Below are 15769 nucleotides of genomic sequence, written 5' to 3'. Positions count from 1 at the left end.
TGGGGGAGAACGGTTGCTGGTGCTGTTCGGGAGCGGAAACTCCGAAGTTAAAGGAAGCCGGACGGTGTGGTGAAGAGTTTTTCAGTCAAGAATATAGTTGTTTAAAGCTCAAATCTGTGGTTTCACTGAATCTTTTAACTTGCTTTATTTCTTGACTTATATACAGGGGTGCACATAACTGGTACGCAGGTACGCATGCGCGACATAAATCAGGAATGCGTAATGCCACTTCTGTTACTACGCGCCTTTGCGTAACTGTCGCCAAAATGCAACCTAGGGTCTTTTTGTTAATCTACCCGAGGCAAACTTTCGTTTTAAAGCATAATTAGAATGGAAACGCCACTTTTAAGTTTGACCGTATTTTCGTTTTCGGAGAGCTAGGGGCACGTATATGATAGCAACAAAAATCGCTATTTTTAAAACACTTAGAAGGCTCGACACAACATGAAACTTTGCTCAAAGTATCACCAGGGGACATGAACTCCAGCATTGAGAACATTGTTTGTGTACACAGAGTTTACTAAAAAGAAAGATTTTGAACAACTCACTGTAGCTGTGTCCGCCGGAACAGTAACACCGGCATTTTGTCAGTCAAAAATAGTCGATCTCCGAATGCGAATGAACTGACTCTGAATTTTAGTATTGTTTCTTATGAGGATCCTTTTTCAAATACAAGGTCAATATTGTTTTTCACTTATGACAAAACAACAAATTATCCGTGAATTTTTAATGGAACTAAGCTTTAGGAGCTTTCCATCTTTACTCTCCTCCCTGTTAAGTTGCATTCGGAGATCGACTATTTTTGACTTAAAAAATACCGCTGACAGTGAGTTGTTCAAAATCCTCACCATGAAGTCTAATGAACGCGATGGAAACTAAACAATCAAATTACACTTCAAAATAATTATTTCCAAAGATGTTTTCTGTCATTTTAGGTAGTTTTATTCACGCTGATGTAAATTTAAGTGTTCGTTTTTTAAAATAAGTTTGGTCTTTAGTTAGTTATTTGATGCTATAAAACCGGGAATGTGACATCATGATTGACAGCTTCTACACTGAGGAGGACTGCACTTATTAAGACCAGGCTACATATGGGGTGAGTACCAAACACCATCTCCTGGTACTCACCTGAGTAACTCACTGAAAAACTTATGTGCACCCCTGCTTATATAGCTTCTTATACTTTTTAGGCTACTTATACTTTAATAATGGCTATTATTGATCAATAAAACTGAAATTTAACAAAAAGAGACAGGGTTGTGTCATTTTATTTAATATAGCCTATGTAAGACTATTTTAATATATAGCCTAATATATCACCAACACGTCATGTATTTTTTCATGTATGGGATGGGAAGAATTTCATATATCAATTTCCATAATAACATAATTAAAATTGCATTTTGAATCGCTGTGAAAACGGTAAGGCAGTATAAGCTCAGGTAAACCTCAATCACAATTTATCTTAGCCAAAAACTGTTTTAATATTAATAACATTAACAGAAAGGTTGGTAGCTAAGAGTAAAAAAAGATATTAATTTTTTCATTCAAAGGATTGTGTCATGTTACAGCTATTATAAGCAGCACACACATTAGCCAAATGTAAGGTGTTTGCTCCCCTGATCACAACAGAAGTGACGTAGATTGTGACGTGTGCAAAACTGTCCCAATTCTGCTCTTCACAGCTTCGGGCCCTTGCGCACTTACTCCGCTAAGTGCACTTTCAACAAGTGTCCACTTCGAGGAAGACCTTAGGGCGTAGTGTGGGTATTGGGACAGGGACCTTGTTTAATGTTTGACTGTTAACGTTGATGTTGGTTGTTCTTGTATCCTGTTCCTGAGTCCCGAGTCCTGTATCCAAGTTTAGTTTATAGTCTGTTAAATAAAGCGTGTGTTGCATTTGGATCCTGCTTCATCTATGCTTCAACCGCACTTCGTTACAGAAGAACTCACCACATCGTGATCCAGCAGCCATGCCTGTCTGGAGTCCAGACGCCCAGATTCTTCGTCTCCGTCAAGAGAATCGCACCATAGAGGAGTACGTCGCGGACTTCATTGAACTGGCACATCTCGCGCAAATGAGAACCCAGTGCTTGATGATCTTCTTCCGCGGGGGATTATCGGAACCACTCCGGTCTCTGATGCCCGAACCTGATCCGCACGGGTCTTTAGAGTGGTATATTGACCTTGCCCTGTTGTGGAGCGGCTTTTCGTTTACTGTGGGCGTGGAGGAGAAGAAGCTGCGAGAGCCTGCGCTTCACGTCAGCCCGGTCACGCCCGCGCTTCACTTCAGCCCTGCCGAGACCGCGCTCCACGAGCCTGCACTTCACGACTTGCCGGAGCTTCTTCCAGCCGAGCCCGCACTCCGCGAGACTGCGCTTCACTTCAGCCCTGCCGAGACCGCGCTCCACAAGCCTGCAATTCACGTCTGCCCAGTCGAGCCCGCGCTTCACTTCAGCCCTGCCAAGACCATGCTCCACGAGCCTACACTTCACATCTGCCCAGTCAAACCCACTCCTCGTGTCGGACCCCTCGAGCCCTTATTCCGCACTGGTCCTGTTGAACTTGCTAATCCAGAGACAGCGGAGGTTTCATCGGCCGAACCGGAGTTTGAGCGCGTGCCAGCCGACTCGAAGGAATCAAGTAAGTCAAGTGAGTCAAGTGAATCAAGTACCGAGTCGAGTGAATCAAGTGCCGAGTCGAGTGAATCAAGTGAGTCAAGTGCCGAATCCAGCCAAGTGAGTGAATCAAGCCAAGTGTGTGACTCAAGCCCAGTGATGCGCTGTCGCAGGAGGAGGAGAAGGAGGACTCGTTCGGTTCGCCAGGCTCCGGTGAGCGTACCCAGACTCCTCGCCCTGCCGGCCCCGCCTCTGCGCCTCGCCTTGCCAGTGCCCTTCAAGCTCCGGGAGGCTTCTCTTGAACCCGTTTACAGCCCGGAGGTTCCTCCCGTGGATTTCCCCAAGTATTTTTTCGGGGGGGGGGGGGGGGGGGGGCAGTAGGTATGGACGCTGACATGGACCTTGCCTCGTCCTGCTCCGCCCTGGCCTTCGCCTCGTCCTGTTCCCCCCTGGTCACCGGCCCAGTCTGGTCCGCCCACGCTCTGCGGCGTGAGTTCTTGTTTAATGTTTGACTATTAATGTTGATGTTGGTTGTTCTTGTATCCTGTTCCTGAGTCCCGAGTCCTGCATCCAAGTTTAGTTTATAGTCTGTTAAATAAAGCGTGTGTTGCATTTGGATCCTGCTTCATCTCTGCTTCAACCGCACTTCGTTACAATACCCAGCAAAGAAAACTTTAGAGAGATTTAAAATTGATATTGAATATTCCTGTACCTTTTGTGGTAATTATGATGAAACAATTTGTCATCTGTTTTATGATTGTACATACAGTAAGATATTTTGGAGAGATGTTGAAAACTATATAAGACGTAAAAAAAGGTGATTTTGAACACCTTTTAGCAGAGCTAAAGCAATATCACACCACTGTAAGAGGTCTTTAAAATAGAAAGGCTATTAAGACCGATCTTGTACTCTCTAAATATGTTTAATTTGCATCCTTTTATGTAATTTGGTCTTGTTTTTTTTTTTTTTTTTTTTATGGTTATTGTTTGTCTTGTATGTCTGTTTTAGTAGTGTATTTTGTGTATCAACCCTGGCATAAACAGATGTTGTTGTATTATATTGTTAATACTGAAAAAAAAAAGAAAAAAAAGACAGTTTTTTCTAACACTTTTATCATTTTATGATGGTTGTGTACAGGCACTGCCAACACACATTTCAGTACAATCAACTTGTAAAAGTGCATGTATCATTCATTGTATGACCCCTTTAATGTACAAATACAGAAAGTTTGCTATGTTTGTTGTTTTTAGGGTTATGGTAGTTAGGGTTAGGGGATCAAATATACAGTACAGTTTGCACAGTATCAAAATCATTATGTCTATGGAAAGTCCCCATAAAACATGGAAATTAACTTATAGTAGCAATTTGTAGGTTTATTTCACCAAAATGCCCGAAAGCACTCTTATATACTTCTGTGTCAGTGGTCATTATTTTGTAATTACATTTGCAGCGCACAATTTTTGCACCACTGGTATCACAAAACAAAATTGCACAAAAATAATGACACTCCCCTGCTTGCCATTGGTTGGACATACAGATAGTCTTGCACAAACATAGACATAACATAGACATAAAATTAAAAGAATAACACATGAAAGACTGTTGATAATAAACTGGATTATTTTTTTAACAAAGACCAGCTATTTGACTTAAAAAAAAGTGTATATATCAAGGAAAATTTATCAAAGTGTTTTATCAAATTGCACTCACACAGTTTCAGTCTGCTAAAACATTCAGAAGAACGTTAGAGGGTTGGCTATTGCGTCATTTCCTAGGTGTTTTTTAAGGAATGATAGTATATCCGCACTGAACAGATTTGTATGGTAATCTCTGGTGTCTGCTTGGGAAACGGGGTTCGGGTTTCTTTTTGTGCAAATGTCCTTCACTCCCCAGCTTACGACACCAACCTATCAAAGATTTTACAGATATTAAAAAAGGTTCCTATTTCTCAGCTTGAGAGTTGTAAACAATTCACCCTGTAACACACAAATTCCAATTGGAAGTGAACATCCCTTTGGCTTTATATATATATATAATATATATATATATATATATATATACACTCACCGGCCACTTTATTAGGTACACCTGTCCAACTGCTCGTTAACACTTAATTTCTAAGCAGCCAATCACATGGCGGCAACTCAGTGCATTTAGGCATGTAGACATGGTCAAGACAATCTCCTGCAGTTCAAACCGAGCATCAGTATGGGGAAGAAAGTTGATTTGAGTGACTTTGAACGTGGCATGATTGTTGGTGCCAGAAGGGCTGGTCTGAGTATTTCAGAAACTGCTAATCTACTGGGATTTTCACGCACAACCATCTCTAGGGTTTACAGAGAATGGTCCGAAAAAGAAAAAACATCCAGTGAGCGGCAGTTCTGTGGGCGGAAATGCCTTGTTGATGCCAGAGGTCAGAGGAGAATGGCCAGACTGGTTCGAGCTGATAGAAGGGCAACAGTGACTGAAATAACCACTCGTTACAACCGAGGTATGCAGCAAAGCATTTGTGAAGCCACAACACGCACAACCTTGAGGCGGATGGGCTACAACAGCAGAAGACTCCACCGGGTACCACTCATCTCCACTACAAATAGGAAAAAGAGGCTACAATTTGCAAGAGCTCACCAAAATTGAACAGTTGAAGACTGGAAAAATGTTGCCTGGTCTGATGAGTCTCGATTTCTGTTGAGACATTCAGATGTTAGAGTCAGAATTTGGCGTAAACAGAATGAGAACATGGAACCATCATGCCTTGTTACCACTGTGCAGGCTGGTGGTGGTGGTGTAATGGTGTGGGGGATGTTTTCCTGGCACACTTTAGGCCCCTTAGTGCCAATTGGGCATCGTTTAAATGCCACGGCCTACCTGAGCATTGTTTCTGACCATTTCCATCCCTTTATGGCCACCATGTACCCATCCTCTGATGGCTACTTCCACCATGTCACAAAGCTCTAATCATTTCAAATTGGTTTCTTGAACATGACAATGAGTTCACTGTACTAAAATGGCCTCCACAGTCACCAGATCTCAACCCAATAGAGCATCTTTGGGATGTGGTGGAACGGGAGATTCGCATCATGGATGTGCAGCCGACAAATCTGCGGCAACTGTGTGATGCCATCATGTCAATATGGACCAAACTCCCTGAGGAATGCTTCCAGCACCTTGTTGAATCTATGCCACGAAGAATTGAGGCAGTTCTGAAGGCAAAAGGGGGTCCAACCCGTTACTAGCATGGGGTACCTAATAAAGTGGCCGGTGAGTGTATATATATACAGTGTGTGTGTGTGTGTGTGTGTGTGTGTGTGTGTGTGTGTGTGTGTGTGTGTGTGTGTGTGAGAGAGAGTTTCCTCTCCGCTCTTCAAAACTTGCCGTCTTTTCTTTGGACCCTGCAGCTAATCACATCACATAACGGTTCTACCATTTAAACGTATTTCTTACCTCCATAACTTATTTAAACTTCATATGAAATAATGCATAATGAAAATGTGTGCAATATATCACAACAAAACAAAACAACTTAAATTATTCTACATCAACTGTTCATACCCAATCACGAGGACTCACCACTCTGAGTCATATGACCATAAATGGTAGAATAACTTCCTTTGAAGTGAGCATGGCATGTACCCTTCACTGATGGACTTGTGGAAGGGCCCTTCATGAAGGAGTACACTTCGTTTGGCACGCCTCTATTTAATGGCGTCCTCTCCCTGAAGAGCCATTTTATACAGGACTTCACAGCCACATCACCAATATTGTTTTTAACAGGAAATGGAAATCTCACCTGAATCAGTCGACCTTTTTTACTTATGTAAGTGGCCCCACCGAATTCACCTATTACAAAATGAGATACAGACACAAGGAACTATAATATATCAATTAATTTCATATCTCTGATTAAAATGTTTTCAACCAATGTTATGAAGTGGTATTAAAGCCAAATATAAAAGCTGCTGTCACAATGGCAAAAATCAAACATACCTTTGCAGGCAACATCATCTGTTTGTGGTTCATTACCACCACTGCACAGAAAATTGTCTGTAACTACATCTCTTGCGTTTGTCACATTGATTCCTTCTGCTTTTTTTGCATCTTCAACACAAGCATCCCGCTAAAGAGTAAGTACACCAAGAAGTGTTCTTAGATTGTTGTGGATGAAATGTTTTTATATAAATATATTAAAATAATACGTTTTCTGTCGCATATTACATAATTAATGTTAAATGGCTAAATGAAATTCAAGTCCTAGGAAATGATTGTGCTGTATGAACTTTGTGACATTTAGGCCCCAAAAAATCAAAGTTAAAGTTTTGTTGCTTTCTTATACTCATAATGCACTGGAGAATTTTTTTTAAAGAGAAACTATTTAAATTACTACACATCAGATTAGAAATAAAAAATAAAATCATTACATATTTCCCACGCTTGATCTTGATGTTTCTTATTTTTTCTGGTACTTTTGGTACAGAACCGGTAGTTTCTGTTTTTCTTTTCATTTTGGACGTAAAAGAAGCTTCCACAAGTTCGTTGCTCATTAGTAATTCCTCTGTAACAAATGCAAAATGTATGACATTTTATGTTTGGTATATTTCATTGTATAAGCAGTGGCACAGGTTTAATATAGCTACATTTAATAAATCTTTCACACTTTTTGATAGGATTCTAATATGCATGCAGCAGGTCTGACAGATATCTAATCTGGCTCCTTACCGTGTCTTATGCACGTCCCTTCACTGTCTGAAAGTTTCAGAGCTCCATTGGTTTCTTTGGTGCAGGGGATGCAGATAGGTCTGTACAGAGATACACATGATGTTCTTTAATTAATTCAGCCTTTTTTATTATTCTTAATAAAGTTACATCACGTTACATACTCCTCACCGTAGATTAGCACTCATCGTGACAGGTTCTTTCAGCTGTATAAGAGCTACATCAAATTCATAATATTCCTTTATTCTAGGCTGTTTTGCTGTGATGTTATATTTAGGATGAAGTATGAATTTTTCCACTTCTACAAATGCAAAAGGACAAGTAAACGTCGTTGATAAGATTTATGCTGTAACACATTTTTCTTCATTAATCATCTGACATCCGGGTGTATCAGTTCAGGACATAACATTACTTTCTTTCAGGTCTTTTTCCAGATGAACTGTTATCTTATCAGGTGTGTCTCCGTTTTTTAAGCAATGAGCTGCTGTCAAGATGTAACTTGAGGTAACTAATGACCCCATGCAGTTGGAAGAACCTTTTGATAAATGCTACATGAAGAGCAGAAAAGATAGATGTTGTCATGCTTCATCTCTATTGCCATATAACTTGCATGTCTATTTTGCCTCTTCTTGTGTTTTTTTTTAATGAGCTAAGTATTATACACATGAATCTATCTATAATTATATATATATATATATATATATTAGGGGTGGGAATCTTTGGTCACCTCACGATCCGATCCGATTCCGATTCTGGGAGTCACGATCCGATTCCAGAACGATTCTTTATCTATTCTATTATCTTTATCATAACTGGCTGTGTTTACGTTAATTTTGCACAAGTACATTAAACCACTGAGTCGCGGCGGCGCGAGCAGTCTCACAAACAAAGCGCGCGTCAGCATTTGAAATTGAAAGCAGCCTTCTGTTAGTGAGGTTCATATTTTAAATATATAAGTCCACTGCATTCCAAACCACATAAATGATGACTTCGTAGAGCATTTGTAAGGAAAATACCGACGGGCGAGACAGCACACTTCAAGTGTAACATCAAAGAAAGCGCGCGTCTCTCACAGCGTGTGCAATGAAGCCTGTGAATGTCCTTGTAATTCGCTTCAACCTTTCCGAACTTTATGAAAGATTATTTTACGGAAGGTTCGAGTGGTGTATGTGTGTGAGGAATTTGTTTTGATGATTGGAAAGGACTGTATAATTTGACTGGTATTTAAAGGGTTGTGGCCACCAGGGGGCATCGATTAGAATGCAGACAAGATGTTCCGTTTAGGTGTTTTATTAAAATAAACGTTTAATGTGTGTGGTTCTGAAAAACAGAGATACAGGCATAAATCAGTAAATGTAGACTCTCTATATAAATGTCAAAAAGTTATTACATGCATAGCAGGTATATAATAAACAAAAAACGATCAAGATATTAAATTATAGTTTTGTTATGTAAGACTTAAATGCAGTGTTATAATAAATGCTTATCACTAAGCAAATACAAACTTAGAAATGCCATAATACACTATATCCCTGGTCAAAGATTAATTTGCTGCACATTAACTGCAACAATATACAACAGGCTAAATTCAGCTGAATATAATAATTATGAACTGCAGAGTTATTCCTTCAAATAAACAATGTTACACATTGAGCAAGAACAACAGACGTTATTTTCAATAGAGACACGTAAGGCTTGTAGAGCAACAGCGTTCTCAACAATTAAACACACAGACGGAGAAGCCCCGCCATTATACAAAAACAAGCACTAACGTACCACGACATTATTATGAGGTAAAACTAACAACAAACATCAGTATACTTACTGGTAGTTGCACGCACACAATTCTAGGAACTTATAATAAGTACAGCAACACTATTATATTTTCTATATCAATCAATATAGACTACACAGTCTTTCAACATCAGCGCTCTTTCAAACTTTCCCGAAACTGAATGAAACTGAAAGCTGTCTTCTTCCGCGGACCGCAGAGCGCAGTGCCGCTCCTGATTGGCTGATTCCCAAGCAGCCAGTTTTATCTACCTGAAGAAGTCATTCTTCGTCACAGCCGCCCCCAAATTTGTTATATTAAATTTGCCTCTCTAAGAAGGACTGACCGTATCAGTATCTGGTATGGCAGGCAGAGCTACAAGGCGAGCGACAGGCCTCGTGTAGAATTTGTCCTTGACCTTGACTACTGCAGTCCTGACTCTTCCATCAGTTCCTGGAATAACCTCAGTGACATGACCTAAAGGCCACTGCGCTCTTGGCAGCTGCGGGTCCACCACCATCACTATGGTTCCAGTTTGCAACTGTGCAGGGTCCTTATGCCACTTGGAGCGAGTCTGAAGAGTTGGGAGGTAGTGTCGGACAAAGTAGGACCAAAACTGGTCAGCCAGCACCTGAGTATGTCTCCAGCGGCGACGACTCAGGAGCTCAGACTCAGCATAGACCGCCTGTGGTAAAGAGGGGTCGAGCCGCCCCATGAGGAGCAAGTTGGGGGTCACTGGGTCAGCATCAGCCACGTCTGTTGACACGTAACCCAGTGGTTTGGAGTTTAAAATCCCCTCCACTTCAATAAGTACTGTCCGTAGGACCTCTTCAGGGACAGTCTGTGACTGGATGGTGGCATACAGTGCAGCTTTAACAGACCTCACTTCCCTTTCCCAGACTCCTCCAAAGTGTGGGGCGCTTGGGGGGTTAAACTGAAACTTAATCTGGTGTTTAGCCAGATGCGCCTGGAGTATGGGGTGTAGTGACCTGAAAGCCTCCTGGAGTTCTCTTTCACCTCCCTTAAAATTAGTGCCCTGGTCGGACCGGAGCTCTGCTGGCTTACCCCTTCGTGCAATGAAACGTCGGAGGGCCATCAGAAAGGAATCCGAGTCCATACTGGACAGAACATCCACGTGCACAGCGCGCGTCGTCAGGCATTTAAATAGTATTCCCCATCTCTTCTCGTGGCGACGGCCAACCTTCACTGTGAAAGGCCCGAAGCAGTCCATGCCCGTAGAGAAGAATGGGGGCTTCATCAGCCGTAGTCTGGACTGTGGGAGGTCTGCCATCTTGGGCACAACTGGAGAGGCTCTCCATCTCTGGCAATCCGGACAGGAGTGCTGGTGGCGCTTAACAGCTTCACGGCCATGCAAAATCCAGTATTTTCGCCGCAGCTCTGCAAAAAGGCGTTCTGATCCTGGATGGCGAAGGCTCTTGTCCATGTCCTGGATGATGAGCTGGGTCACTTTGTGCCGATGGTCCAGGACCACTGGATGAATAGAATCTGGCTCTAGCTGGTCGCTGCGGCGGAGCCTTCCTCCAACTCGGATAAGTCTCACAGTCTTATCATACTCTGGTGCTAGGGAGATCAGCCTACTGGTGGCAGCTACTGGCTTACCGGTGCTCAAGAGGCTGAGCTCCTCAGCGAAGCTTTCCTGCTGGGCTCGTCTCAATACTTCTCTCTCTGCTTCTTGGTAGTCATCAGCAGAAAGGCTGACGGGGTTCACTGATGAAACAGAGCTGGATTGTGCAACCGCCTCTATCAGCGCTCTGAACGAAGAAAACTGATCAGTATTTGGTAGCAGAGAAGTCTGTATGCTTGTAGTGAAACAGCAGGCAGGGAGTTTTCGCAGCTCATCAGAATTCTCTGTCACCTCTGTGGCTGGCTGTGTAGGCCAGACTTCAGGCGACTGTTGTAGGAAGGCAGGGCCCTGGCTCCATCTGTTCTTACCAGCCAGTTCCAGCAGTGTTTTTCCCCGCGTTATGTCATCAGCTGGGTTGTTGGCAGAATCCACATATCTCCAGGCCCGGATATCAGTCAGCTCCTGGATTTCAGCTACCCGTGTTCCCACGAATACCTTGTACCGACAGGAGTCGGACTGAAGCCATGTGAGTACTGTTGTGGAGTCTGTCCATAAGATAACATTGCGGATATTCACAGTCAGTTCTCTTTGGAGTAGTGCAGCTAGCTGTGCAGCTGTCAGGGCAGCACACAGTTCTAGTCTTGGTATTGATTGCTGCTTCTTCGGGGCTACTCTGGATCTAGCAGTCAGGAAAGACACTTCCACACGGCCGTGTGAGTTCTCCGTCCGCAAATAGGCCACTGAGCCATATGCCTTCTCTGACGCATCAGCAAAGATGTGTAGGTCTCTCTGGAGGTTTGAAGGGTTCATCTCAGGGCTCACATAGCAGCGAGGCAGTATAATCTGGGAGAGATGCTGCAATTCTTCCTCCCACGTCAGCCATGGCTGCAGCACATCCTCAGGTAGTGACGGGTCATCCCAGTCTCTCTGCTTGTCCCACAAGTGCTGCACCAGGACCTTGGCACGCGTAGTGAAGGGGACTATAAATCCCAGAGGGTCGAACAGGCGTGCCAGGACTCTGTAAATGTTTCGCATGGTGGGTGTGGGTTGGTCCAGCATACGGTATTTATACCTTAAGGTGTCTGAATTACAGAGCCAGCGGAGTCCCAGTGCGAGCTCCTGTGGGTCAGTGCCTGACTCGTTGAGCCACAACTCACTACTCTCAGATCTTGCTTCTCTGGGCAGATGGCTGATGACCTCAGGGGTGTTACTGGCCCACTGGCGTAACTCAAATCCACCTGTAGCCAACAGTGAGGTCAGTTTGTCTACCAGGTGATGGGCTTCTTCCACAGATGGGAGGCTTTGCAGACAGTTGTCCACATAAAAGGATCGTTCTATCGACACTCGAACATCTTCACCTGGCTGACTGTGATCAAACACATGTTTCTGCAGTGCATAAGTTGCACAGCAGGGGCTACATGTGGTGCCAAATGGAAGGACTTGCCATGTGTAGATGCTGGGTGGTTCCTCTGTATTCAGGTCTCGCCACAGGAAGCGCAGCAAGGGCTTGTCCTCTGGGAGCAGCCTCACCTGGTGAAACATGCCTTTAATATCGCTGCTGACAGCAATTGCATGCTCTCTGAAGCGCAGCAGTACACCCAGTAGACTGGAACTTAAGGTGGGCCCAGGCAACAGCAGCTCATTGAGGTTGTTTCCCTTATACATGTAGGAACAGTTGAACACAATCCTGTTCTTTCCGTTATGGCTCACCATGTGATGTGGGATGAACCAGGACTCGGCTGCTTTGCTCAGCTCCTCTTCTGACGCTTTAACTGCATAGCCCGCCTTTTCCAGCTTTCTAATCTCTGCACAGTATGCAGCTGCTCTTTGCGGGTCTCGCAGCAGGCGCCTCTCTGTACTGCGGAGATTAGCTAACACAGCCTCCTTAGGTGCCTGAAGCTGTGGCATGTTCTTCATCCTGAGGAGGGGAGTAGCGTAGCGCTGAATTCCATCAACCTCTACTCTTGTGGTCTTCGCCTCCAGCAGGCGGACTGCCTCCTGATCCTGCCTGGAGCGTGTGACAAGTTTTTCACTCCTGTAGGGCAGAACATCCAGCTGCCACAATCTCTCGACACTCTGTAGAAGCTCGTTAGTGGGTGAGAGGGTGGAAACGTGCAGGCACTGTTGTGATGTTGCCTGCTGCTTGCTGTACCTGGTCGGCCCCTGAAGTGTCCAGCCCAACTTTGTCTTCACGGCGGCCGGTCCCCCGTGGGGTCCTAAACGCACAGGCTCCACTGGAGTGATCAAGTGGGTATAATCTGACCCAATTAACAGCAGGGGTTGCACTCTGTTAATCGTCTGGAGAGGGAGGCCTCTTAAATGTTTGTACTTCCTCTGAAGTGCCTTCATTGAATAAGTGTGCTCAGCCAGACCCAGTTGATCAGCAGTAAATGCTCTGTATATCTTGAAGGATTTCTTTGGATGGTCTACTGGGGAGATGGAGAACGACACTGCAGTTCCGTGCAGAACCCTGATGTCCTGTCGAACAGTTCTGAGGATCAGATTTTCCGGCTCACCAGTAAGCTTAAGGCTCTGCGCTGCTGCAGGGAGGAGAATGGTTCGCTCCGACCCATCGTCAAGGATGGCATATGTCTCCAAGGTGTGTTCACCGTTACGCAGCAGCACTTTGCTCACTTTCAATAGGACCTGGCTGCATCCAGCCCGCCTGTCCATGTACAGGACTTCATTAGTTGTACTGATGAGGCAGGATGTATCTTCAGCTGCAGGTTTTATATTCACGTCATGCAAAGCTTGCAGGTGTCTCCCCTTACACTTGTGACATGTAATTTTCAGGCGGCACTGTGCAGCCTGGTGTGTGCGACCACATCGCCAGCATCTTTTGTTGGTCTTGATCCACGCTGTTATCTGTTCCACTGTAAGCTGTGCAAAGTTTGCACACTTATCTAGGAAGTGTTGCGTGTTAGAGCAGTAAGGGCAGTATGCTGTCCTCTCTGGCTGCTTGGTGCTAGATAAGGCCTTCTCTACTGTCGGTGTGCTCTCATGTCGGTCTGTGGTGTGCATGATGTTGGTGCTCTTACCACTCTTTGCATCGCGGCGGCGCTCTGTCCTGGGTCCTGCTCTGTTCTTGTTTTCACCGATTAGAGGCTCATACACCGTCTCTTGCATCTTCAGCTCGTAGTCAAGCCAGTCAGAAAAGTGCAATAGGCTTGGGATTGTAACACGCATTGGGTACAGAAACCTCTTAAATTCAGCCCGTATATCATGAGGCAGTTTGGACAGCAGCCGTGTCACATGTGAACCACAGTGAAGCTCAGTCTTTCCATTGTCCCCAAGCTGGTCTAACATTGCGACGAGTGCTCTCACTTTCAGGGCGAATCGCTTAAACCCACTGAAGTCATCACGTGCAATATTAGGCGCCTCCATTAGATCAGCTATTTTTCTGAGAGCTAGCTGGTGAGGCTGTCCATAATGATCAATTAGGCTTGTCATAGTGTCAGTGTAGGGCTGCAGTGAGTTAGTGTATGAGTCCGCTATTAGAAGTGCCTCCTCATACTTTAAGTGGTCCACCAGGATCTGGTATTTAAAGCGCTCCGTAGCGTCCACAGGCAGTAGGTTTTCCAGAGCGACCTTAAGCCTGGCGAACTCTCTCGGATCTCCTTTGGTGAATGCAGGGATTGTAGGTTTAGGCCCGCGGTACACTGTCTCATGGTGGTGGAAGGGTACACAGTACTCTGGTGTCTGTACCCCGGGCACTGGAGGAGTGGGCTCAGGGTGACTGGGATACTCCTGCTGACGTGTCATCTTAATGTCTCTCAGTGCTGTTATGAGCTCTGCCATAAGATCCTGTGATGGTGGCTGATAAACGTTGTCTACTGCTGGGGGTGGTGGCGGTGGCCAGTCGTCATCATCCGGAGGCAGAGTGTGACCACCAGCTTGAACAGGTGGTGGAATTGGCGTGGTTTGGTACGCACCGCCATCCTGCTCTATGTTATGCTGCTGTTGGGGGGGGGCTGGTGTAGGGAAGGGAGAAAAGGCTGTCTGTCGCAGTGCTGGTAGGTCTGGAAGGGAAGTGCGGGCGTCAAGTCGCCTGTGCATGTCCATTACCTGTTGCTGCAGCCTTTGATTATCTTCCCTCAGCTTATAAAGAGCTTCAAGGACCTCAGGTGCTGTTTCTGGGGCAGGCCTCGATCGATCAAAGGCAGGTGTACTCTGAAAGAGGGGTTCTGTATACTCAAACTGGCGTGGATAGGCAGCTTCCGCTCCCCGCATGACACTTCCGTCCTCATGCAGCAATGGTGGTGTGAGAGGCGTCATCCTGGCGTGTCTCTCTGGAAATCTCACCATGCTGTCGTAGGGCCGCTGTGGCTCTGAAACGTTAGCCGCTTGATGAAGCGAACGAGAGGACGGCTGCAATGCTTGAAGGGGAATGTCATAATCTTCCATCCATGCCGGCCGCCGGCTCTCTCGGCGGGGTCGGGCATCTACTGGGCGTGTATACTGATCCGAGAACATCTCTAAACAATCCCACGGTGACCACGCGAATCCGGCTCGAAGGACCAAATGTTTTGATGATTGGAAAGGACTGTATAATTTGACTGGTATTTAAAGGGTTGTGGCCACCAGGGGGCATCGATTAGAATGCAGACAAGATGTTCCGTTTAGGTGTTTTATTAAAATAAACGTTTAATGTGTGTGGTTCTGAAAAACAGAGATACAGGCATAAATCAGTAAATGTAGACTCTCTATATAAATGTCAAAAAGTTATTACATGCATAGCAGGTATATAATAAACAAAAAACGATCAAGATATTAAATTATAGTTTTGTTATGTAAGACTTAAATGCAGTGTTATAATAAATGCTTATCACTAAGCAAATACAAACTTAGAAATGCCATAATACACTATATCCCTGGTCAAAGATTAATTTGCTGCACATTAACTGCAACAATATACAACAGGCTAAATTCAGCTGAATATAATAATTATGAACTGCAGAGTTATTCCTTCAAATAAACAATGTTACACATTGAGCAAGAACAACAGACGTTATTTTCAATAGAGACACGTAAGGCTTGTAGAGCAACAGCGTTCTCAACAATTAAACACACAGACGGAGAAG

General features: G+C 44.5%; 1 protein-coding gene across 1 annotated transcript in view; it reads right to left on the bottom strand.

The window, feature by feature from the left end:
- Positions 1 to 4237: 4237 nt before the first annotated feature.
- The window catches only part of LOC130095288 (complement factor B-like), a 28700-nt gene continuing 17168 nt past the window's right edge, over positions 4238 to 15769 (bottom strand). The window contains exons 12-19 of the mRNA XM_056261980.1: positions 14444 to 14450; positions 7745 to 7867; positions 7504 to 7633; positions 7336 to 7415; positions 7038 to 7171; positions 6607 to 6736; positions 6410 to 6459; positions 4238 to 4526 (exon numbers count right to left, since the gene is read on the bottom strand). Coding sequence (XP_056117955.1) covers positions 4353 to 4526; positions 6410 to 6459; positions 6607 to 6736; positions 7038 to 7171; positions 7336 to 7415; positions 7504 to 7633; positions 7745 to 7867; positions 14444 to 14450 — 828 coding nt within the window. The 3' untranslated portion in view covers positions 4238 to 4352. The remainder of the gene's footprint in view (positions 4527 to 6409; positions 6460 to 6606; positions 6737 to 7037; positions 7172 to 7335; positions 7416 to 7503; positions 7634 to 7744; positions 7868 to 14443; positions 14451 to 15769) is intronic.

The sequence above is a fragment of the Rhinichthys klamathensis genome, unplaced genomic scaffold, assembly GCF_029890125.1.
Source record: "Rhinichthys klamathensis goyatoka isolate OS25496 unplaced genomic scaffold, OSU_Roscu_1.1 h1tg000191l_1, whole genome shotgun sequence".
Lineage (NCBI taxonomy): Eukaryota > Metazoa > Chordata > Actinopteri > Cypriniformes > Leuciscidae > Rhinichthys > Rhinichthys klamathensis.
The sequence above is the reverse complement of the archived record's forward strand: the minus strand, read 5'-3'. Positions and strand labels throughout refer to the sequence as shown.